A 25070-nucleotide genomic window follows, 5' to 3' on the forward strand; every position below is an offset into this window, starting at 1 on the left:
CATTGCTAAACGTATACAATGAGTTTTATATTTAATTAATCAAAAAGGATTTATTTTAGCTGAAAATATAATAACCATGTCGCGAATAATAGTAAAACAGCTGCCAAAGAATGTAAGTAAATAAATAAATAGTATATTTCTGTACTAAATAGTAACATTTCAGATCGGGGAAGAAAAGCTCCGAAATCTCTTTGGTACGAAAGGCACTATTACCGATATGCAACTAAAATACACACCAGATGGAAAATTCCGTCAATTCTGTTTCATAGGATATCGTAGTGAAGAGGAGGCTCAGGAAGCAATTAAATATTTTAATAACACATGCATACAAACAAGCCGTATTAAGGTTGAGTTATGTGCCGCCCTTGGCAGTGATGATAAGCCCCAAGCGCGAAGTAAAAGTGCCAGAAAAGCTGAGGCAGAAAAAGTTCAAATGGAATCGCAAAAAGAAATGCATGAAAAGAAGAATAACAAAAAGGTCTCAAGTTTGGATGAAATTATGGGCAAACATAAGGATGATCCAGATTTTCAAGAGTTCATGAAAGCACATGATAATAAGCGTACTTTATGGGCAAACGACGCTGGTGAAATTTCGCAACCGAACGAGGAAGTGGAAGATCCTGACGAGGAAGTACACACTAAAACAAAAGAAAATGAAGATGATGAAGGGAATGTAAAGAATGAGGGAGAAGAGAATGATGAGAAATTAGCAGAAAAACCAATAAGTGATCTGGACTATATGAAAAATCTTATGGAAAAATCAACATCGACAACAGAAAGTAAAAAAGGTAAAACGAAAGCATCACTTGATTTGTTCACCATTAAGATTCACAATGTGCCATACAAGACTAAACGCCCAGAAATTTTGAAATTCTTTAAACCTTTAAAGCCATACTCTGTACGCTTACCAACAAATGTTCATGGATTTTGCTATGTCGGATTCAAAACAGAAAAAGAAATGGCAAAAGCAATGCTTAAGAATAAAAGTTTCGTCAAAGGAAAGCAAGTATTTTTCTCTGATTTTACTGAGAAAAATAAAATAACCAAATCAAAAGGAGAGAAGGGCGAGAAAACAACAGATCTTCATAAATTAGAGCCTACTCATCCTAAATGGATTCAACAAGAACAGAGCATACAAAATGAGGAAGACATCGCTGAATCTGGACGAATTTTCTTCCGCAACTTAGCTTATACCGTGACAGAAGATGAACTCCAAAAGTTGTTTGAAAAATTCGGACCCATTGCTGATATAAACTTGCCCGTGGATGCCGTAACCCGTCAAATAAAAGGTTTCGGTACCGTGACATTTGTTATGCCAGAACACGCGATGCAGGCGTTCAACAAATTGGATGGCATAGATTTTCATGGAAGATTACTGCATCTCATACCAGGAAAAAGTAGGGATGAAGACCAGAAAGATCACGAAGATAACCCAGCTTTGTCATTTAAGCAAAAGAAAGCTTTAAAACTGAAAAAATCCGCACAACAATCTGTGAATTGGAATACCTTGTTTTTAGGTGCAAATGCAGTCACAGAAATTTTAGCAAGACGTTTTAATACAACCAAAGAAAAGGTAATATATACATACATCTTCGCTTCTATGTCCTTGATATACATATATATATTTTTTCAACTCAACTTCGTGTTTTTTTTTTAATTTCTTGCGATTTGGTGGTTTTGTTTTTTGTAGCTGACACTCAAACCACGGAATCGCAAAAACAAAATACATGTAACTTTGGTTTTTGTACCACTGCCTAAAATTCACTTTGTTTCATACAAAAGAATTCTAGTATAAAATTAAATTTACTCTCAAAATTGCTTTCCAAATAGTCCAATTAATGTTCTAACATGCTCATTATAATGCAAATTAAAACTTTATATGAAAAGCAAAATATATTTGCACTTTCCACAATAACAGTTGCTTAATATTGGAATATTATTTTTAGGTTTTAGACACCAGTGATGGTGGTTCAAGTGCTGCTGTTCGCATTGCCTTAGGAGAAACGCAAATCGTAATTGAAATGAAAAATTTTCTCGAAGAAAATGGAGTTCGTCTAAGTGCATTCGATTCGCCCAAAGAAAAGCGTTCTAAAACCATTATCTTGGCGAAAAATTTACCTGCTGACACAACGGTTGCCGACTTAACGCCAATTTTTGCGAAATTTGGGCCAATAGGTCGAATCGTTCTGCCTCCCAGTGGTGTCACGGCTCTAATAGAATATTGTGACCCTTCGGAGGCAAAACAAGCCTTCAAAAAATTAGCATACAGCAAATTTAAAAATGTACCACTATATTTGGAATGGGCACCGGAGCAATCATTTACGACAACACTAAATGGCGAAACAATAATTCAAAAACAAGAAGAGGAAAGCAAAACTGAACCTGAAAAGGACCAAAAAACAATCCAAGAAATCGATAATGTTAAAAATGAGGGTGATGATAATGAAGACGATTTAACCAATGAGGCTCCAGAACCTAATACAACACTATTTCTACGCAATCTAAATTTCAAAACAATACCCGAAACAATAAAAGATCATTTCAAACACTTAGGAGCAATACACACTATAGAAGTAGCAAAGCGGAAAGACCCCAAAAATCCACGAAGCTTAGTCTCAATGGGTTACGGTTTCATACAATTTAAACTGGCTGAGGCAGCAGAAAAGGCACTGAAGAAAATGCAATTCACGAAAATCGATGGCAATGAAGTAGAATTAAAGCGCAGCGATCGAATCTTGAAGTATTTCTACTCTACTTGTACGTATGTATGCCATCAATTAACATTTCTCTTGTGCTTATAGAACACCGTCAAATATCTCCCGAAAACCGGTGGTGACAACAAATCAAACTGGCTCAAAAATAATTGTACGCAATATACCTTTCCAGGCAAAAGAAAAGGAAGTACGCGAAATATTCAAGTAAGAATTATTAAAAATAAAATCATAAGATAGGGTTAAAATGTAATTAAAATTAAAATTTTCTCATTCACAGAGCATTTGGCGAGCTTCGTTCTGTACGCTTGCCAAAGAAAATGACCCCAGGTGCTGACTCACATCGAGGTTTTGGTTTTGTTGACTTTATTACCAAAAGTGATGCAAAAAAGGCATTCGACGCACTCAGTCAGAGCACACATTTATATGGACGCCGTTTGGTGCTGGAATGGGCATCTGTAAATGGCGAAGATGTAGAAGAAATCCGCAAACGTACTGCAGCTGACTACTATGCCAGTGAAAAAGATGTCAAGCGAAGTCGAAAAGCTGTGTTCAATGCTGATGAGCATTTGGCTGCGGCTGACGAAGACGACGAATAGACAGTAAAAGGCATGTCACAATTCAAATTACTTCAATAAGTATGTTTAGTAATAATATATTTTTTGTATAACTGCACTACAAAATACATATGTTCGTATGTAGATAAACTATAAAGTAAATAAGCATGTATAATTTTACATAAAGGTAAAAAATAAATTAAATTGTTTTAGCCTACGTCATTTATTTTTTTACTTTATTTGAATTAATATAATTTCTTTGCATCCTTTTTATAGGGTCGATAAGTAACCATTATAAGGTAATCAATTATAAACGCCCACAGACTATGTCTTTGTAGTACATTTAACACTTAAAAAATATTGGAAACTAATTACGTTAGATGATTGCCGAAAAGTAACTTCGTTGGAAAGCAGCTAATGTGGAATAAGTTGAGGGTTATGTTTGGCAAAGTTAAAGTCAAGTCAAAATGCACACATTGTTATTAAAACATTTAAATAATCTAATATGGCAACTTTTAAAACCGCCTACATCATGTAAATCATACCAAAAAATTTATAAGATCGAAACTATTTCCAATCAACACTAGGGCAGCCTTAAAGGCCAACTTAGACACAATAATAAAAGAACTCCTTGAATTTTGCTTTATGCTTCGCTATAGTGCTGAACTATCCAAAAATACTGCTTCTAATATGAAAAAATTGAATGTATGCGAATTGTCTATCTGTAAAAAGATATAAGCATGTTTATGTGGAAGGGAAGCAAAATTGAAAAACTTCACATTGTCTCAAATTACTCTACATCAACTGCTTTCGTACTTAAGTATATTTTTATTGAGTGTTCAACGATATTTTTTGTTAATTGAAATGCAAAAGATTTTTAAAAATTATTTATCTTTAAGAAATGCTTATTGAGCAGCTAAATTTTTGTGTTTTAAATATTTATGTGTGTAGATTTTGTAGTATTGATGTTTTACACTGACAAAAAATTACATTTTGTCTAAGTTTTAATAAGCTTCCGTGATAGTTTAAGCTGTGCAAAGTCTATGGTGTAGAGCTTGTAGATAAATATGTTTATTATTTTGGAATTTGCAGCAGTAATTAAGTGCATTTTAATCAATACATTCTTTCCTGTTAATATATACGTATCGATTATAAAAATTATATTTTTGCGGCACTATTTTTTGACATTCCTCATCGTTTCACACGCATCTGAGAGGAAATTCCCATACGTTACAAATTTGTAAATTTCTTGTACGCTTCATATTTCTTCTTGTATTTCTCCACAACTATTCCTCTCCTACAATCTCATCACATACAGTTTACTTCAAATAAACGAACTGCCGACGTTTGCTTTGCATATGTATGTATGTATGTACAAATACAATGGAAGCTACGTATTTATAAGAATAATTTCTCTTACGCAGGTAATGCGCATGCATACAAAGGCGCTTTGATCGCTACAAAAATATATGCATTATACAATATTTCTGGTTTTCATATTCCACTTTTACTTTTACTTCGATTATGACTGAATATTTTAATCTTTTTTGATGCGGGCCTGCAGGAAGCAATAGAGTATACCGGCTTGTGCCATCACATCCACAGTACTGGAAGCGAGCAGGTCCTTTTGCTTGGCTTGTGTTTGACCGGGCCTTAGTAACGTCGGACCGAATACCATAGCCAAATTATGCAACGACATTTTATTGTCCGCTTCCTGATGATGTACCCTGTATGAAAATGAAGGACGAAAAACATTTATATGAAAATCAATTTTTACTAGGATCGACCTCAAATATATTTGTATAAGTTAAGGGATAAAATACAACTGTAGACAAAAAAATATAATTGAGCTATACTATTTATATCTATATCTTTGGTCGATTTAGATATAAAATTATATCAAAATCGGTTCGATTTTATGGTAGGTAAGGCTTTTCTGCCAAGAAGATACAGTGATTAAAAATATATATGTGGAAAATCTAATAAAATAAGTTGTTGTTGTTGTTGTAGCAGCATACTAAACCCTGTCAGTGCAATGTAAATTACCGGCTGTCTTCGTCTAGTTCATCTAACGGTAGGCCCAGGAAACTTGCTGTTTCGACAGGTTGGGTCAAGAGGGAGAGGGGTGTTAGATGAGTGGGTTTGATTGGGCATGTGAAAAGCGGTTAGTATTGAGTAGTTGTCGACTTGTTCGCTTGGATCTCGTCAGAGTAGTTGAAGAGATACCTCCTGACGTGCCTGGAAGGCGGCTCTGGTTCAAGCAGGTGTCTACATGGGTGAAACCTGCGGTAGAACCCAAGCAGAAACTTTTTGCTGAGTAGTTTTTTGTGCTCTTTTACAGAAAGTATCTGTGTCTGGTTGTGTAGGTGATGAAGAGAGGGCGTCAGGAGGCATCCCGCCGCTGTCCGAGTAGCCGAATAGGTTGTATGAAGCTTTGTCTACTGCATGCCACTAGTTCCGTGCGACCAGACAGGTGCAGCGTAGTTTAGAACCAGCCGACCAAATGCCTTAAATGTCGACAGCAACATTTCTTTGCCTTTGCTCCAAGTACTGCCGGCTAGCAATTTGAGGACCTTGTTGCTGTTTTGGACTTTAGTAGCAATTGGGGTTGTGTGCGTAGAGCAGGAGAGCAAACTGTCGAAGGTTTCTCTCAAAATTTTGGTTGTTTATAGCTGGAATTGGTGTGTCGTTGACTTTGACCTTGAGCTACAGTTTGACTTCCTTTGTCTAGGTGGTAATGAGCGTCGGCGTGTACTTAGTGGGGGAAAGCTGTAGATTCCTCGCAGTGAAAAAGCAAGAAATATTGGTGAGGTAATCGTTTACTTTCGGCGGCCGCCATAGCCGAATGGAATTCACAGAGAGAACGTAGGTTCGAATCTTGGTGAAACACCACATTAAGAAAAACATTTTTCTAATAGCGGTCGACCCTCGGCAGGCAATGGCAAACCTCCGAGTGTATTTCTGCCATGAAAAATCTCCTCATAAAAATATCTGCCGTTCGGAGTCGGCTTGAAACTGTAGGTCCCTCCATTTGTGGAACAATATCAAGACGCACACCACAAATAGGAGTAGAAGCTCGGCCAAACATCCAAAAAGGGTGTACGCGCCAATTATATATACAGGGGTGGCACACTAATTAGCACACTATGCCATGTGCGTTTTTAGAAGTACAAAATAGCGTCAATATTTATAGTAAACATAAAGCAATCTGGATGAAACTTAAAACATTTATTTAATAATAGTTCAACATTATTTTAAAAAACAAAAATGCGCAGAATTCAATACATATTTTAAACTATACTTCAAAATGTGGTCGAGGGAAATAAAATCAAAAAAATAGCTGCTTGTCTTTTTCAAAAATCCTGAAAAAAAAGAGATAAAAAAATAATTAATGATAAGAATTTTAGAAATTTATGATAATACAATCTTCATACTTACTTAATATTTGGTAGGATATCCTTTTTGTGAAACCACAGCGGCGCATCTTCTTGGCATTGAGGATACTAGATTTTCGCACACGTCCTTCGGTATTTTCGTCCATTCCTGCTCTACCAGAAGCCATAGTTGTTCCAAATTCGTTGGCTTCAGTGCCATAACCTTTCTCTTAATAACCGCCCATAAATTTTCAATTGGATTTAAATCCGGGCTCTGGGCAGGCCAATCCAAGACTATTATCGCCTGATCTTCAATCCATTGGTTTACTATTCTGGCTTTGTGGCATGGTGCGTTATCTTGCTGGAAGATGGCTTTTGAGTAAACCGATAGCGGCAGGTTCTCCAGATATGGTACGAGATGGTCTGAGAGTAAGTTCCGGTATGCGAGGCCATCGAGTTTATCTTTTATTCGGACAATAGGCCCAACTCCATGTTTCGTAAAACAACCCCATACCATAACACTGCCCCCGCCGAACTTCACCGTCTTCCTACAGTATTTTGGATACAACTCTTTGTTAGGAGGACGTCGTACATAAGTTCTACCATCAGGTCCACATAAGTTGAACTTGGACTCGTCACTCCAAATCACATTATTCCAAAAAGACAAAGGGGAATCAATGTGGCTTCTGACGAACGCAATACGTTTTTGACGATTACCATGAGAAACTTTCGGTTTTTTCAAACTTTGACATCCTCTGAGGTTTTTCTCTAAAAGCCGCTGCCTGATGGTTCTACTGGCAAGATTTACACCGTAATCTCTTTCCATTACGGCTCTAATCTGCGTCGAAGTGGCGAAAGGATCAAGCAGTGCTTGCCGGACAATCAACGAATCCTCCCTTTTAGTAGTTTTCCTGGACCTTTTCCGTTGTAAATTAGCAAAAGTTTCATTTTTCTGGAAATGTTTAATCGCGTTTTGAATTTTTTTGCGCGAACATTCTAGGGATCTAGCAATTTCGCTGATATTTTTTCCTTTTCGGAACAAGCGCCAAATTATCCGCCTCTCGTCCTCCGTCGAGCTCTTATTGCGCCCCATTCTGATTTTTTTTTTTTAATTTTAGCTTAAATTGACCTCTTTCGAACTTGAAATATAAATTAAAGCACTTTTACAATTGTCACTTGAAGAAAACGCGGCACGTACTATAAAGTGTGCTAATTAAAATGCCAACCCAAAATGAAGTACAAATATTTAATATTTTATTTTATAGCCGAAAAAGTTTAAAAAGAAAATCTGTCAACTGACTTTTACTCATTTAATATGTGGCTGTCATAAAAAAAAATAAAAAAAAAATTTCAGTTTTTGACATACTTAAAAATCATAACATACTACGTGCACGCCAAGGTGTGCTAATTAGTGTGCCACCCCTGTATATATATGTAACGTTTACTTTGGCGCACAGGCTAACGATTTTATTGCCCGACGTCATTGTCGTGCCATCGTCAGCGTAGGAGATCAGGGAGACTCGCTCTGGTGGTTGGGGGAGTTTCGATATATAGAAGTTGAAAAGCAAGGTTGACGAGTGGCGACCGCTCAAATAATTAGCGGGCCACCTCTTCAGCCCTGGAGGGAGTGTCGACTGTAAAATATCATCTAGTAGCGTGGAGTAGCTGACTGTTTCGAAAGCCTTCTTCAGGTTCAGCTATACTAGGGCAGTCCTCTCGCGTACCCATGGCATCCGGTTCTACGTTACCGGAATGACTCGGGGGTTTTAGCGACCAAGGGCTGCCGCCCCAGTAAACTAGCCCTGTCTAGTGTACCGTATTCCCGTATCCCAGTCCTCTCGTAGGGACGGTCTTAGTTAAACACGCGGTTTATGGCTGTAGTGGTACTGTGCACTCTTCGGAAGCCATACTGATGTGAGACTGCGGCCAGATGTTTCGTGTAGAGTGGGAATAAGAGAGCTTCAAGAGTCATAAGGGTTTTCAAAAGTTCTTCGTAAGTGCCTCAAAAGCCTGTACTAATATATAAAGTATGGTAACGCCTTGCTTGATCATAATAACGTAAGTAACATTGAGCCCATACACTTGTGCCCACATAATTAAGTTTTATATAAAAATATAATTCATTAACATAATTCATAACAAAAACCTTGCAAATAAAAGTTTCAAAATTTGTACAAAATTAAAAAAATATTTACATCAAAATTTTAAATTCAGACATTTTAGATAAGCGCATTGTTCGGAAGTCTTTTATATTGAGGAATATGGCTTAATTTATGAATTATTTTGCTCTCACCTAATTAAATGATCCAAAATATGATTTATGGATGCTTTATTTGCCAACGGCAGTTCTTCAAATACTTTTGTGAGTTCATTTATACGTGCTGCCTCGTTGTTGTTGCTAAAAGCGCTAAATGTTTCAAAGAATTTTGGATAGAGGGCATCAGTGAACAACGCTTCTGGTAACTCTCGCAGATACGACTTCAAAATACCCGTAACGGAGTGTATATCCACATCTTTTAGCAACTGCTCGGCCTCATACGCATCTAAGAAAGAAATCAATTACAATCGCATTAATTTATAAAATTAACTAAAAATCACATACTTGTTTCAAAAGACTTCTTCAATTTAGCCAAATCAGAAGCAGAACCACTCACGCGATAAATACCAACTTCAGACATGCCACGTCGTTCTACTTCACGTATGCAGGCACTGATTATAAAAGGAATGTCACGCTTTTCCCGCCTTTGTTGAGAGACAAAATATGTATCAAATAGGGAAACTAATCAAATATAACAAGACCAATTATACTCACTTCAAAACTTGACTCATTTTGGCACCAAAGAGCGCACCCGGTTTAGAGGTTGGCACACGTCGTAAAGTCACTTCGCCGGGCACAAATCGAAGCATGGTATTCAGCGTTAATGTTTCGCCAAGTTTCAATAATCGTGGCGTTGGTGTCTCCTGCAACCAACTACGACTAAGCTGTAATGAAGAACACTAGTTTGATAAAAAAAAGCAAAAAAAAATTTAGAAGCAACACGATAGCTGATGCCCTTACCTTCAGCACATGTTTAGCACGTAGCTTTGGTCGCTCATGCGCCTCATACAAAAGAATACGTACATTCTGGCTGCCCTCAAGTTCCAATACGAAACTCTCATTCCACAGTGGACTTATGCTACGACACACCATCTTCGTGGTTGCCTTGCGGAAATAATGACCATAGGAGTCCACTTCTATGCAAATATACAAATCAGCTGGCTGATCAAGCCCCGTCAGACCCTGCACAGTCATATGTAGATCGCCGACTAATAAACTTTCGTCGTTGGTGTTGCGCATCAGATACGAACCCATTTCAGTCTTCATACCCTTCTGCATGGCCACTATGAAGGCGTGAACCTCCAGTGCGTTTATCGTATTCGCGCCGGGTATATTACAAGTTTGCTGTAGATTAAGAAAATGGAAATTATAGACAAATAATACATATGTATGTAGCGGTAGACTAATTACTTGGTGCGTGACTACCATTCGGAATTCAGAGAGCACGTAGGTTCGAATCTCAGTGATAGACTAAAGTGAAGAAAAAGTTTTTTCTTATAACGGTCGACCCTCGGCAGGCAATGGCAAGAGTGTATTTCTGCCATGAAAAAGCTCCTCGGAGTCAGCTTGAAACTGTACGCACCCCCAATTTGTGGAACAACATCAAGACGCACATCACAAATAGGAGGGAAAGCTCGGCCAAACACCCAAACAGGGTGTACGCGCCAATTACATATATGTATATATGATATATACCACGTGCAGAATGCCAAAGGAATTTGTGGCGAATAATTAAAATATCTGCCTGACATGGTACACATTTAAGATTTTGGTGTGGAATTCGAGATTGCGATGTTCGTTTACGTTTGCTGATGTTCGGTAGAAATAGGGATTTGTTAAAAGTTCACAACAATTAAACTTTTAATTAAAAAACTGATTCTTAGTATATATTGCGAATTTTGCTTTGTAACAAAACTACTCCAAAAATCTTTAGAAACAGGGAAAATAATTTTTTTTGCTCCTTCAATTCAGTTAAAAAGATATATTAAGTGTTTTAGCACTACTACCGTCACGTTAAAGTGCATTCATTTCTGCGAGCATCACTAAATTAATGGGGTTCACACTATCAAAGTTATTGTAATTGAATCTGGCTTCGTATATGTGCGTTATTTATTTCCCACACTATAATTTCGCTGAAATTTAATTATAATAATAATAATGTTTACTCACTTTTAAAGACATGATCGATTCAATCCATTGTGTGCGTTCGAAATCCGAACTCAAGAAGAACGTGATCGTCTTATTGGTTGCCTTGTTGCCAATACGGAATACTAAATTCGGTGACGCCAATACTAGCTGTGACTCCAAATCGGCCAATTTGCGTCGATATTTATCTCCTGAACGCATGCCATTCGACTTACGTCCTTTATCATCCTTCTCTTCTAGTAATAATTGATCACGTACTGTACACGCTTGCGTTTTCAATTGCAATATATTTGCAGGACTAGATTCTTTGAGATCAGCACTAGTGTCTGTCTCCTCGAACACGATAACATCTTTCAATGATATAAACCATTTGAGCTCATAATCGATGCGATCCCTACCAGACGCTTTATACTTGGCACAAGCGATAACATCATTGAATAGGAATAGATGCCGCAGTTTGCGGTGTCCATCCACTAGCTCAACAATAAATGAATTTTTTACCATACGCCTTAGATTCTTATTAGATTCTGTTGGCAAACGTTGATTAACCACATTAAATTGTTTTAAAAATAAATGTATCGTCTTGTGAGCTTGGCGCAGCGGCTGATGATCTGGATGATTGGGTGGTGTTTCGCGTAACAAATCATTGAAAACTAAAGCATTTATTTGTACACGCGCAACCGGTTTATGTAACAAATCCTCCAGCGTTAACGACTGCTCAGTGTGCAAATTTACAACAATCGTTGAGACAATTTGCTTAAATTGAGGATTATTTGCACTGCATTTCTTAACTGTTTCAATGGCTTGCCCATAGTTATGTAGGAAAGCACTATACAAATTGAAGCTCTCAGCAAGGCGTTTGAAGGGCTCGCCAATAAGCACATCACCTCCTTCATGCGCCACAATCGTTTTTAAATCGTTTAAAAATTGTGTATGCACATCGTGTAGTTCGTCAATTTTGAAGAAAATCGTATTCTCTTCCTCCTCCTTGATCACAGGTTGTGATGTACCGAGTGTCGCATGAATGGCTCTCTTATACTGTTATTAATAAGGATTTTTAAGAAAAAACGGAAGCATTTGAAACACAATTTTGCATCAAGTATAATTTTAAAACATGCGTACCTGTATCATTTTGTTTAGGCATTCTACGTAAATGGTTTCACTTTGTATAATACTGCTCAATATAGAACGTATTTTAGCGCCACGTGCATTCCCAGAGACCTAGAAAGATTAAGATTTAATGTGGTGCATCGCACATGGATATGTAAGGATATGGATAAATAAGCAAAATTTTTTCTGCCTAATAAATACTGGTACGAAACACAAAACTACTTGATCTTCAGTTGAATATTCTCAGAATGAACAGTTAGAATAATAAAACAATAATTGGCATAGTCCAATATATGACTTTTATACTATTTTTTCACAAGGTCTCTTTTGTATAAATTCAGCTTAACCTTAAAAGCTGAATATTACTAACAATTCCTTCTCGAATTTTTAATCTTTTCTTAATATTGATCCTTTAGAATCATGTTACTCAATATTCGTACTCTGATTAAACAAACAATTTTCAGTTTTCTGACGCAAAACTCATGTTAATTAAATATATCTTCTAAAAAAATTTCCATTGAAATTCTTAGTGAGATCATTTTTCCATTTGAAAATACCACTGAATAAGCCGAATAGAAGGCCACTTGTAAGTCAATACATAAGTATAAACGTATAATATTGCGATATGCCTGGTAAGAGAGTACTTTTCAAAATTTTTACAATTTTTTTTTTTATTCCTCGAGAATAATTATTACGCTATAAACAAATTTGCTTTCTAACCACAAGGTATAATCTGGCAAATATTTAAGAAGTTTCGTAGATAAAAAATAAATTTTATTTAATATCAAAAACCCAAATTGTGTTATTCTGTTATTGGTTTAGTGCGATTTTGATAGACGTAGTGATTATTCAAATGAAGATGGAATTTATGTATCATACTTATTTTCAAATTAATGGGTTAGGGATAGTCAGAATTTTGAAAGAAATGATTTTTTTTTTTTGCATTTTCTTAAAGTAAATATAATATCTTAAAAATATTGTGTGAAAATTTGAAGTGGATCCGACAAATACTTTTCGAGTTATTCAACAATTAACAAAGGGCGTCCGGGCGCCGGAGCGTTCGACAGCAAGTTACTGGATGCTGCACGTATGAAAGTGGCAGATAACACTCGAGAAGGTAAAATGCTACATAGGCAACAGCAAATCGATATTTTGGAAGCTGCTATGACGGCTGAAGAACTATTATATGGCCCAGGAATAGATGACACAGTGTAAGTATTAAATAATTCGTATAACTCTACATAAATCGATAGAAAAAAAACTTGAAATGCGTTTTTCTCAAAACTATGTTTTTTAAACTGGTGATAACTCGTGCCTGAAATTGAAAATTTCGATTTTTTTTTTAATTGTCGGTTTTTTTTCACGAAAATATGAAAAATATTTTCTGAGGCCGCCATATTATTACTTTTGAAAAAAGCTTCGAGCAGGCACAAGATTATCTATTAATAAAGCTAATTTCTCTTGTCCTATTGAATTCAGATGAATCTCTGGAGAACCGGGCTCCACACAAACAGCGATAACTTTTACAAATATTATTTTTTTGTTGAAATTTTGCTAAAGTTAAGTCGAAACATGATGTATTAATGCTTTGTTTTTATTTTTGAAAAATAAAGCAATTGACTAGCAAAAAAAAAAAAAGATCGAAAATCATCATTTTTTCGGGCCTCTGACTACCCCTAACCCCTTAATTATTACTACTATGATAATAAACATATAAAATACTCACAAGTATTGCTGAAACTAAATTCTGTTGGAGGAAAATTTTAAAAATAAAAATCATAAATACAAAGTTAGTAAGTGTGAAGCTTAAATCGTTTAAATGTACATCAATATTTAATGTATAGTTTACTATTTGCTCCAAAAATGTGAGATCATATACAATTGTCCACAAAATAATAGGAGTGCCGCCTTGAAAAATGTATATGAATACATAACGCTTTGTAAGTGACGCTTCACTATAGCGGTACAACTAACGGCACGCTAGTAGTAAAATATGAGCCAAAAATTTATTGCTGCGGTTGTTATTTTAGAGCAAGAAAACCAGTAATCCAGTTTTCTGAAACACTTTTTATTGCTTTGCCCAAAATAATAGGAGTGCTAACGTTTTTTACTCAAAATAACATTTTATTTATAAATTTATACACAAAGCAAAAAGTAAGTAACCTACCACCAATTTTAATGAACTACTGTTAACTTATGTTTTGGTTTTTTGATCCTATTGGATAGAGGAAAGCAATTTACAGAGGATAAGAAAAGAGGGAGAAACATACAAGGAAATTAAAGAGCCTATAGGATATTCTGCTCACACGGTAAAAAATGCCACGAATTATAAAAATATGCATGAAACTCGCGGATGAAAGCACAAAATATCCGCCAAAGACAATCGCAATGCAAAACGTTACTGGAAAAGTAATCCATTTGCATCAATCAAGGTCATGCGCGACGACCTTAGTTTGCCAGTTAGTACCGAAACTGTACATAAACGTTTGGTGCAACACAATAAGTCCACGAAAAGTACCGCTACGGACAAATAAACACGTGAAAGCCCGCATAGTTTGTGTCCTGGCCCGTGAGTAAATGGCGAAACATATTGTGGTCAGATGAAAGTAAAATCGAATTGTTTCGTAGTACACGCTACATCAAAGTATGAATAAGCTGAATGGCCGCAAAATAATGATCGGGTCAACGGGGTTGAGGTTATGCGTTGACCTGCTCACTATCCCGACCTCAACCGCACAGAAAACTTGTAAATCGACATAAAAAAGGGTTGTTGAACGGAAGCCAACCAATTCTAGAGATTTATGGAAAGTAATAAAAGAGACATGGAAAGTAATCCCATTAAAACGTTGTCAGAATCTCCTCTTTAGCACGATGTGAGCAGTGTTGAAAATTCAACGAAATATTAGAGTTTTCTCGTTTTATAAACGTTAAAAATAGTATTGTATTGAAAGACTCCTATTTTTATGTGGAACTAATTTTTAATGGCAGCCGCAGTAGCCGAAGGGGTTGGTGCGTGACTACTATTCGGAATTCAGAGAGAATGTAGGTTCGAATTTCGGTGAAACACCAGAATGAAGAAAAACCTTTTTTTAATAGCGGTTGCTCCTCGTCAGGCAATGGCAAACCTCCGTGTGTATTTCTGCCATGAAAAAGCTCCTCATAAAAAATATCTGTCGTTCGGATTCGACTTGAATCTGTGGAACACCATCAAGACGCGCGTCACAAATAGGAGGTGGAGTTCGGTCAAACACTCAATGCGCCAATTATATATATATAATTTTTAATTTGTTTTACTTAAATTGAAAATTTAATTTTGTGCATGTTTGATTAAAATATATGAACTAATATACTTTATTTTGTGCGACATTGCATATTTTTCATGCCAGCACTCCTATTATTTTGTGGACAACTGTACATACTTCGGTGCATTCAGTTATTATTCAAGTTAGTGGGAATAAATTAAAATCGAAGTTTTAACTATTTTCCTAGTTATACACAATAGTTTTGATTAGGTTTAAGGTTTCTGATGTGAGTAAAGTTATTGATGTCAGCCCCGTACATGTATTGGAATATTATCTATATAAGGTTACAGCAGCATTTGATCATTTTTGGAGCAAATAATGTTATTGGCTGTTATTGAAATTCCCAGCATATAAATAAATGTGTGTTGTTGTTATGTATTGTGAACTTCGTTTAAAATAGTCTTTATACAAATGATTACCTTTCGTAAAGCACTGGGTGTTTGCGAGTTCTGCTCATCGTGGGAAATTGTACGCATTATAGGTGGCCCCTCATACTCGCCATCACTGTCTAGAGAGCTTGAACGTGTTTCATTGCTTTGACTATGATAGCCCAATTAAATATAATTGTTTTTGATTGTTAGTTATTGGGAACGACGTGGATATTTGAAAAATTTCATACTTACTGTAGAAAATAATCAATGTTCACATAGTTTGAGCTGCGTCCTGGAGACTCGGGGTCTGTTACACTCGCTTGACTACTCAGGTGTGCGGCCGAGCCGATTGGAAGCGTACTACCGGGTGTGGATAGATCATCTCGACTGGACGATGAGCCAGTGCCACCGGGTTTAATGTATACATATTCACCTTCGCCGTTATCTAGTGGTACTGTATCATAATATGGTTCATTATCCAAGTGTTGTGAGGCTTTTGCACAATCAGAGCCCAAGGACGAAACTGATTCATAGCTTTTGATCTAGCAGGAGAAAAAATAAAAATTTTGTTAAATAGGTGGTTACATGGGTACCTACTCAAAAGACAGAATAATTATTCAGTGATGTAAAATGTCAAAAGCATCTTCCAAGCGGGAAGATTTGTTGTTTTTCGAGGTTGAACCCTCGTTAGTCTTTGAAAATTAAATTTGCTAGCAGAGCACAATCACATCAGACTCATATGGGTCCCAAGATACAGGGGAATACCTGGGATAGAGGATGTATTAGCTAGAGAGGCTGAGGCCTTGTTACTTGTTAAGCCGCCATAAAAACAAACAAAGCATGCTCATTGGCATTCTTGCTGTTGTAGCAGCATAAACATTCACCCCTACCTACATACGGGGAATGCTGCTGGAGTGACAGCCATTGGCCGGATATAAATCCGGGTCGTTTCGGTAACGTAGAACCGACTGTCGTGGAAACGTGCTGCTACAACATTGGCATTCTCACATGTCACTGAGCATAGGCTCGGAATATGTTCCACGGATTCCGGCCGTTTTTAACACCGATACACGGACATACCGAGAAGTATTAGACATCTCGGTCTGCTATGGGCAGAAGAAAGACCCTTACGCTTAGCCTAAGCCAACCCCATCTTTGGTTTATTGAGTGAACTGAGTTTATATGAGGTATTGTGATGAAAAAATAACACAAAAGGCCTTTACATTATTCTAACTTTGAAGATATGAAATAATGGTTTTTTGTGAATAATTTTCTCGCAAAGTAATTTCACCTCAACCGAGACGGATCACTGAATTTTGCGTAACTGGAGGTATACTGTTGAGACTGTCATCAAACATGAAGTTTTACTGTGCCTTTTCAGCTGAACTCAATTGCATAAGAGAAAAAAAGACTAATTGGAGCATTAATAAAGCTGTCGTAAGGACTTGGAATTATATCCGGTGAAAGATCATCACTACGGCAGCAATCTTTAAAACTCTTTTAGAGATTTTTTTTGATGAAACAACAACAATCCAGTGTTGCTTCAGCAAATATTCTCAAAATATGAATATTCTAATTCAGTGACAACGCCAATGTTTTTTTTTTTACTCACGATTTCCGATATGCCTTGTGATGCGAGTGATTCCTTCGAGCCAACGATCTGGCCATGGCCACCTTCACCGTCTGCTGCTTTTAGTGAAGAACGTGATTTCTTTTCTAAACTATTGGTTGATGAACTATCTGCTACTGCAAGTTTTGATGGTTTGTTCAAGCTACCGGTGGGTGATACACCCACAACCGTACCACTGGCTCGACCGCTCGACACATTTCGACTTTGCGTGGATACTGTACGTCCCAAACTGCCAGTAGGGCTTTGCGTAGTCGTCATATCAGAGCGTTTGGTTTTCTCAAGACTTTCCGATTTGCCGACTTTGCGTCCTAGTTCTTCCATTAAATCAGGCGGATTAAACTTTCCTAGCTCTGGCGTAGTTTTTCTATTTGCGGCAAGTGTTTTGGCTTCCAAAGTTTCGGGCGATTTTTGCCGTAAAATGTCTGAAGGTTTTACGTTACGTTCAAGTGAGTTGCCAGGGCTTTCAGATGAAGACAAATTGCCAGATGTGCTAGGTAAAGGCATACTACTGCCTATAAATGGCGAGTCGCGTTTTGGAGAAGACGACAGTTGTCCTGGAATAGTGGGTGGTTCGACTCGTCGTATATTTTTGGGAGGCGGCCTGAATTCATATAAGGATACACAAATATAAATATAAAACAAATATTTGGTGTGACATTGAATATAGCTAATTAATATATATAAACATTTAACTATAGTCTTACCTTGGTGGCATTTTCTTTTTAGCCTCCGAATGCGCTGCATACGTGGAAGCTGACATTGAAGGCGATGTTAATGCAGGGGACAATGGAGGTGCTGTTGGTTCAACCTTGGTTGAAACTTTACGTTCGAAACTGCTTAAAGTTGTAGTGGTAGTGCTCTGCACTGAATCACTTCCCTCCAATCCGCATTCCAGCTCAGCATCCATATTGGACTTACTCTCTTTTACCTCAATTACAGTAACAAAGTGTGATGTCTTCTGTGATGGCGCTTTTGTTTTCTGTGCTAACTCACCAGACGACATTACTTCCAATTCTTTGATGTCTTCCAATGGGGTGTGGCGTACTGCTTCACTGTCGCTACCAGCAGAATTACTTCCGAATGAAGCCGCCAACTCATTTAAGCATTGATGCAAGGCACCGTTCTCGTTTTGGTTGCTGCTATCCTTCTCAGTGCCCACATCTTTGTCTTCATGCTCAAAACTTTGCTTTCCGCTAACACTTTTGTAACTGCCGGCATTGGTATCGGTTGCTTTGGTGATTATCTTAGAAATGCCGCTGGCGCTAACACTGCTACCACCACTTCCGCTACTGGACTCCGCATACTTGTTATCAGTATTGAGAGATAATCTATTGTTTTTATCTTTGCTTTCATTATTGGTTTCCCGTAAATTTAAACTAGATTTCTGTGCAAAAGTATTATAAATATGTATACGTGTAAGTAGTGACAATATTTTTATAGATCATATATATATGTTAAGTCATAAAATATAATATTAAAACGCTAAGCAACAACTCAGATTTTTCAAAGTGGAAGTCGAATTTTTCCTACCAATTGTTTCAAGACAAATTTAGCAATATCTAGATATCAAATCAAAGATATCATTCCCTCGGTATGCGTTACCGGAAGGATCCAAATTTTTATCCAGCCAAGAACTGTCGCTCAACAGCCCGCTCAAAATATTTATGGGAAGTATTTTATTATGTTTCAACAACAACAGCAACATCTAGAGGTATGCAATTTATATAAACAACGTTCCTAAATATAAATATTTCAAAAATATTATCATTGCTTTAATATTAGTACGAAACATTTTCGTAACCCTTTAATCAAATAAAATTTAGCCAACAGTGTTTCGTTTGAGTTCAGGGTAGCTTCACGTCTTTCTTTTTTAATTTTTATACACACCCACTTGTGCAGAAGATTATTATAATTTTGTTCTTATAAAAATTGTATGTAACAGCATAAAGGAAACGAAACATAAATATACTAAAATGCACAGAATACTGAGAGAATTCGATTAAGCCAAGTCTATCCATCCCTTCGTGCGCACAATAACTCGAACAAAAAAAACGGGGATCACTTATAAATGATGCAAAATAAGTCAAATTAAGCATAAATAATGAATTAAAAAAATTAAATACGGCACAAGTAAAATTAAAAAAAATGGGCTGTGCTACTTCAAAAAGACGCCAAAACTTAGTACACATATTGCTTCTCACCTTATTTAGGTTCGACGTAATTATTTTTTTTGAAATCGGGTAAGAACCACGCTTACTTTTAATATGTCAATACTAAATTTACGTCCGCCCATCTGATGTTACAAGCTATAACTCTCATTGCCTTTCTCATTGATACCAAAAATTAACAGTTCACTTAAATTCAATTTTAAAATGTGTGTGGCTATAAATAGTGCAGTCCGGACCGAATTTAGCACTACCTTACTTGTTTTTTTTTTATTAATTATTTACTTCTCGAACTGCTATTACGTTAATATACGTACATACGGTGTCTTCACATCAGAATGAACGGATGAATCGCTTGCGTAGTTTATGCATTGGAGTGTAAATAAATAAATTTTCAAGTAAACTTCAAGTACTTATTCGTGGTATTTATACACAGAAATAAAGCGCGTGCGCCCGGCGCACCTCAAGCGGCTACCACCAATCGAATGCATAAAATTAAATATGAAATGAAGTCAAGCGAAATAGCGATGAATAAACGAAAGTCAAATGAAAATAAATTTTAATTAATTGATTAAATGCAGCACACGAATTCGCGCTGAAAGTGCTATAGGACTGACAGCTGGTACGAGGAATTACTAAGCACTACTACATAAATATATACATACATACATGCATACATGTATATGTGCTAAACAACTATTGGGGAAATAAAAAAAAGATTGTGTTATGAGATATGAGCATTTGTTGTTGTCATAGTACGAATAACTCTGTATGTACGTAACAACGACCATTCATATTTCACAAAAGGTAAAGGGGAAAATTAAAAATATAAAAATAAAGAGTTTCGCACTACCAATTTCATTTAATTAAATTAAAAAATGATATCCAATCCCACTGAGAAAATCTGACGTTTTTGGTGTTGCGGAAAGAAAGAACTACATACGAGAATGTACACAAGAATAATTTAACGGATTTAAACAGTCTAAACTCTGATCAATGTGATGACAAGACTTCCATAGGGTATAACCAAGGAATGTACTTTAAAGTCAAATGGGTAAGTAGCAGCTACTATAAATATCCGATTGATCGAATGAGAGTGCCCATCGGCATTTTACTAAACGTTATTGTGATTCACGCAACGCGTTTTGAACTGCTGACTGGTTGAATGTGGCTAAATAACCGCAAATGCGATGAAATCGCTTATGAATATTGTATAAACACAGAGAAATAACACGAGTATCAGTGTAAAAGCATATTCATGTACACACACACTTAAAACGCAGATATCGAAGAACTCTGTACTTATGCGAACTGAACAAATCATTGTAATAACGATACTGCTATTTAGTTTTTTAATTCCTTTTTACTTGACAAATACCGAAAGCAACGATTTTTTAAATTAATTCCTTTATTGCTTTATTATTTTTCATTATTCCTTGAAAGAATCGATTTGAAGTTTACCCCTCTTGTCCACAGCCTGAACTTTTCCTTGAAGGATGACATTGCAGCAGCTGCAAAGATATGGCACGTATGTATTTGTTTTAAAGCTCTCCGTCGTTGCCGTTGTATGCGTTTTCTAGTGTTATTTTTTTCTAATGTTAATGGTTTGTGTTGAACTTTTTCGGCAATTTCTTGTTTTCACCAATATTAGGGTGTTGTCTTGGCACTTTGTATTTAATTCTCTCAGCGCACCACCCGGATTCACCCACGTATAACACAACACACTCGCAGCACTAATGCAAGTTTGATTGTTCAACACTCCTGGCCCCTCAACACGTAAATTGCTAAGCCAAAAGTCACTGTTGTCGTTGCAACACGCGCTTTTACGTAATTTCTGGATTTCTCTCACTTCTTACTACGTCACGTTGTTTTTATATCGAACTCTTGTTTTTGCTTTTGTTTTCACTCGTCGTCTTAGTGGCACGAATTGCAAATGCACTGCTATAAGCCTACTCAAGGCTTTCTGTATGCCAGCACTAAGCGCGGTGGAAAAATTTACTTTTTACAAAAAATTATCAGAGCGTCGACCGTTTGTTAAAAGCTTAACCAGGAGGAAATGCCGACGACCCTGCCACCAGATGCATAGATAAGACTAACAGCAAGTGCTATATCCTATAAATTGGTATTATTTTAAAAAAGTTCTTTGTTTCGAATAAGATATCGCGCTCCGTGTCTGCCTTTCGCCTACGTTGCTGGCAATTGCGCTACTACTACCACAAACTTTTGCGTAGGGACTATGAATGTGGGCAGCGTCAGTTAGCTGATCTCTGCCGCTAGTTGTTGAGTGAGTGTAATGACTGTAGCACTGCTTGGCGATTGCTGCTTACGCGTTTGCTGTGATAAGATAACAAACTTCTTTTGCCATTTTTCAGTTGTTGTTTTCGACAAACCTTACTATATTTGTAATTGCTATACATGCATACTTTGTTGTTTTTGCTTTTGCTGCTACTGCTGACACGACTTCAAAATTTTTAATCGCCCTTTTTAGCAAAACAAAAAAAAAAAAAAAAAACGAGCTAAACAATGTTGTATTAATAGCTCCATGGTTTCATTTATTTATTTTTTTCTTTTGCTATTGGACTGAGAGATTGCTGTTTCTCAACTATGGAAGCCACATATGAATACGAAAACAAGTGCAATGTGTTGATAAGAAGATTTCCAGCACAATAAACTACTTGCGAGCGCTTGCTGTTTGCCTAGGTGTTGTTCATTCATCATAGGAATTTCAAAACCTGCGCGTAGGGATCTAACGGTAGCAAAAATGGGAATAATTTTAAATTTAAAAATGTTAAGGTTCCGATAACTCAATCTATATAAATAAAAATAATTACGTAACGTGTCTTTGGAGCGAAACCGTGAACTTTAATTTTTTGACACACTAATAAATGCGTAAGGATGGTTGGACCATTTTATATATTTTAACTGCTATTTTTGGCAAAATATTATTAAAATTAGTTTAGTTAATTAACTGGAATATCAACGTGTATATAATGATTATATATACATATATAGCAAGAAAGCGCGATTGTATGTTAAGTATGCACATTAAAAAAACATATGGGCAAATGGACTATTTAATTTAATTCAAATATAGTTCGAAGTTAACGTTTAAAGTGTAAGAATATACGTTAAATTCGAATTTCACCCAGAAATATATGCAGAAAGAATTATTACTCAGTTCATGTTCAGCAAGGGAATTAAACTCTGTTAAAATGAAGAAATCAAAAAAGAGTTGAAGTTAGTATTAGAAAAAGCTTCATTAAATGCAATAATAACAACATATTTCCTTTTTTCTCATAATAATTTGGGCAAAGGTAGATAGCCCTCGAAAGCACACACAGAAATTCACACATCAAACGCTAGATAGAACATTTATTTGAAAGCATATTAACCTTTTTTATAATAGTTTTTGTACCCATTTCAGTTGTAGAAGCAAAACTTGCCTTTTTCCTATTCATTTCTCTTTTATTTTTTGAATCCAATTATTAATTTCTATAAACAATCTAAAGTTTCTGCATTTTTTGTGGGAATTTCATGATAACTGGCACTCTGAACATATTGCAATATGGAAACTTTATGTGGGGTATCATAATTACATATACATACATATTAATATGTACAATTATATGATAGGCATTTTGCTGAATAAACTAACAAAAGCTGTGACCGTCTCACAGACCAAGTGCCAGCCAATGCGTACACCCACGTAACAGCGATCAATTTACATATATACAAATAATGCACGGATGTTATAAAAATTTTGTACGTATGTATTAAACCACAAGTTTAATAAACCCAAATATCGAAATAACATAGGAGATACAATGTTCGAGTGTACCTACCAAAAGATTATCAGCACCTGCATCATCCGCGTTGAGCTCTTGTGCATTAGTGTTAGCTTGCAAAGCTGTGCTAGAAGTAGCAGCTTCGAACAGTGATGTTGGATCTCCACCAGATTCACGAAACTTTTCCACATCGGACAGTAGACGCTCTAGGTATTCCACGTAAAGTTGTTCCTGCTCCAAGTCCTTTGTCAATTCCACTATTTTTTGTTTGTGCCTCTCCAGACTGGCACGCACATCCTGTTCCCATGCATCCGAAAGTGAGCTTTGTGGAAATCGTTGCATCCACAGGCGTTGAAAGTCGTTGAAAACACTCATTTCGCTTCCTGACAGTCTATTTTGCTATTTTGTTTGACTTGTTGGCTTTTTTATATTTATTAATTCTTTCTGCACTATATGTATGTATGTACGTATACAAAAAATCACTCGCGCGAAACTTTCGTTTTTTGCGTTTGCAATGTCACTAGTCACTTTTGGCCCTGCATCTCTTGCGCGTTGCACTATCCATCATGCAACCATCTACTATAACTATACATATATACTTTTATCATATACCAACAAACATATATACATACATACGTAATATAATATACGGTAACTGGTATTATGGTCGAGACACTGTGTGCATTCGGCCGAGCATGTATGTAAATTTAACCATGTATCTAAAACAAGTATCCGAACGTCTCTTAATCCAAGGCCTCAAAAATTACAGCACAACTATCTCTATCTTCACACTTTTCCAATTCTAATAAATATGACGCCCACCCAATGTCCAACAATTATGCGATGTCGTGTTGTAATCCAAACGTCACTGATGCTGTACAACGCCCGATTCCACTATGGTGGTAGTACAATATCCCACCAACCCTATGCAACTTGGAAAATGTTTACTATATATACAAATCCACTCACACTTTCTGTACGTCCGCCCCCATAATGCAGGAGAAACTGCATCTGAAATAAGTAGTCGATTGTCAAAATGAAAACAATTTCTTTTTTACTGCACTGCTAGAGAATATACGCGCATATGATGGAATATTAAAACCTGAATATATACCTAATAACCTTCGATTTACCTATACCTGGTAAAAAGTAATTTGTTTTTCTCTACGTCATGTAAACTCTCTGGTGAAAATTGAAAAGCCATATATTTTGCATTTTATTTGTTGTGCTAATTATGAAAAGCCCTTATGTTTCGACTATATTAGTTTTGTCATGTCTAGTGTTACATACGTAGAAAAAAATTAAGCCCGAAGTACGACTTGATAGAAATGCAAATTGCCAACCACGATGAACGGTTCCAGCCACCGAGTGAACGAACGTTGCCTTCGCTTTGTGTTACTTTTCGCCGCCTTTTGCTTTGCGCACTCTATTCACATTAATTTGGCGAAACACATACCGAATTTCCACGTCTTTTATACATTTCCGTGTACTAATTCATATATTTTATAATTAAATTTTAATTTTTACTATTTTCGTTGAGTGAATGAAAAGCATAGAACAATAAAGGTAAAATTAAGACACTCCCGTAAAACACACAACTAAATGCATTCGCTTCCGCAACTTTTGTTTTATTGCTGTATTATAAGGCAGAGTTGCATTTGAACAGAAATTCGATCACAGGTGCAAAGACCGGTTACCGATATTCGATTTTAGCAATGGGAAATTAATGGTTATATCGAAATAGAGATGTCATTGAAATCGTTTTAGAACATTTTATTAATCGTTTTGTAAAATGAAAATGATGTTTCAAATTTATAAACTC

General features: G+C 36.3%; 2 protein-coding genes across 13 annotated transcripts; one reads left to right on the top strand and one right to left on the bottom strand.

Moving 5' to 3' along the window:
• Window positions 1–3490, top strand: LOC129239299 (probable RNA-binding protein 19). The gene is made up of 5 exons (XM_054874709.1): window positions 1–112; window positions 164–1573; window positions 1947–2740; window positions 2802–2918; window positions 2992–3490. The coding sequence occupies exons 1-5, from the start codon at window positions 77–79 to the stop codon at window positions 3308–3310; spliced, it is 2676 nt and encodes an 891-aa protein (XP_054730684.1). The 5' UTR covers window positions 1–76; the 3' UTR covers window positions 3311–3490.
• Window positions 3347–24950, bottom strand: LOC129239298 (active breakpoint cluster region-related protein). Of its 12 annotated transcripts, none has more exons than XM_054874700.1 (14): window positions 24705–24950; window positions 23306–23833; window positions 18003–18682; window positions 17281–17899; window positions 15921–16210; window positions 15717–15837; window positions 13722–13742; window positions 12008–12106; window positions 10910–11923; window positions 9701–10084; window positions 9455–9639; window positions 9245–9384; window positions 8936–9185; window positions 3347–4995 (listed from the first exon to the last, which is right to left on the bottom strand). In XM_054874700.1, exons 2-14 carry the CDS (start codon window positions 23621–23623, stop codon window positions 4806–4808), a joined length of 4311 nt encoding a protein of 1436 aa, XP_054730675.1. In that variant the 5' UTR covers window positions 23624–23833; window positions 24705–24950; the 3' UTR covers window positions 3347–4805. The 12 variants fall into 12 exon arrangements, with proteins under 12 accessions (XP_054730675.1, XP_054730672.1, XP_054730677.1 ...); XM_054874697.1 differs by having other exon boundaries at window positions 24592–24950; XM_054874702.1 differs by having other exon boundaries at window positions 23306–23697; window positions 24539–24950.
• Window positions 24951–25070: the final 120 nt, after the last annotated feature.

This window comes from Anastrepha obliqua, chromosome 2 (assembly GCF_027943255.1).
Source record: "Anastrepha obliqua isolate idAnaObli1 chromosome 2, idAnaObli1_1.0, whole genome shotgun sequence".
Classification (NCBI taxonomy): Eukaryota; Metazoa; Arthropoda; class Insecta; order Diptera; family Tephritidae; genus Anastrepha; species Anastrepha obliqua.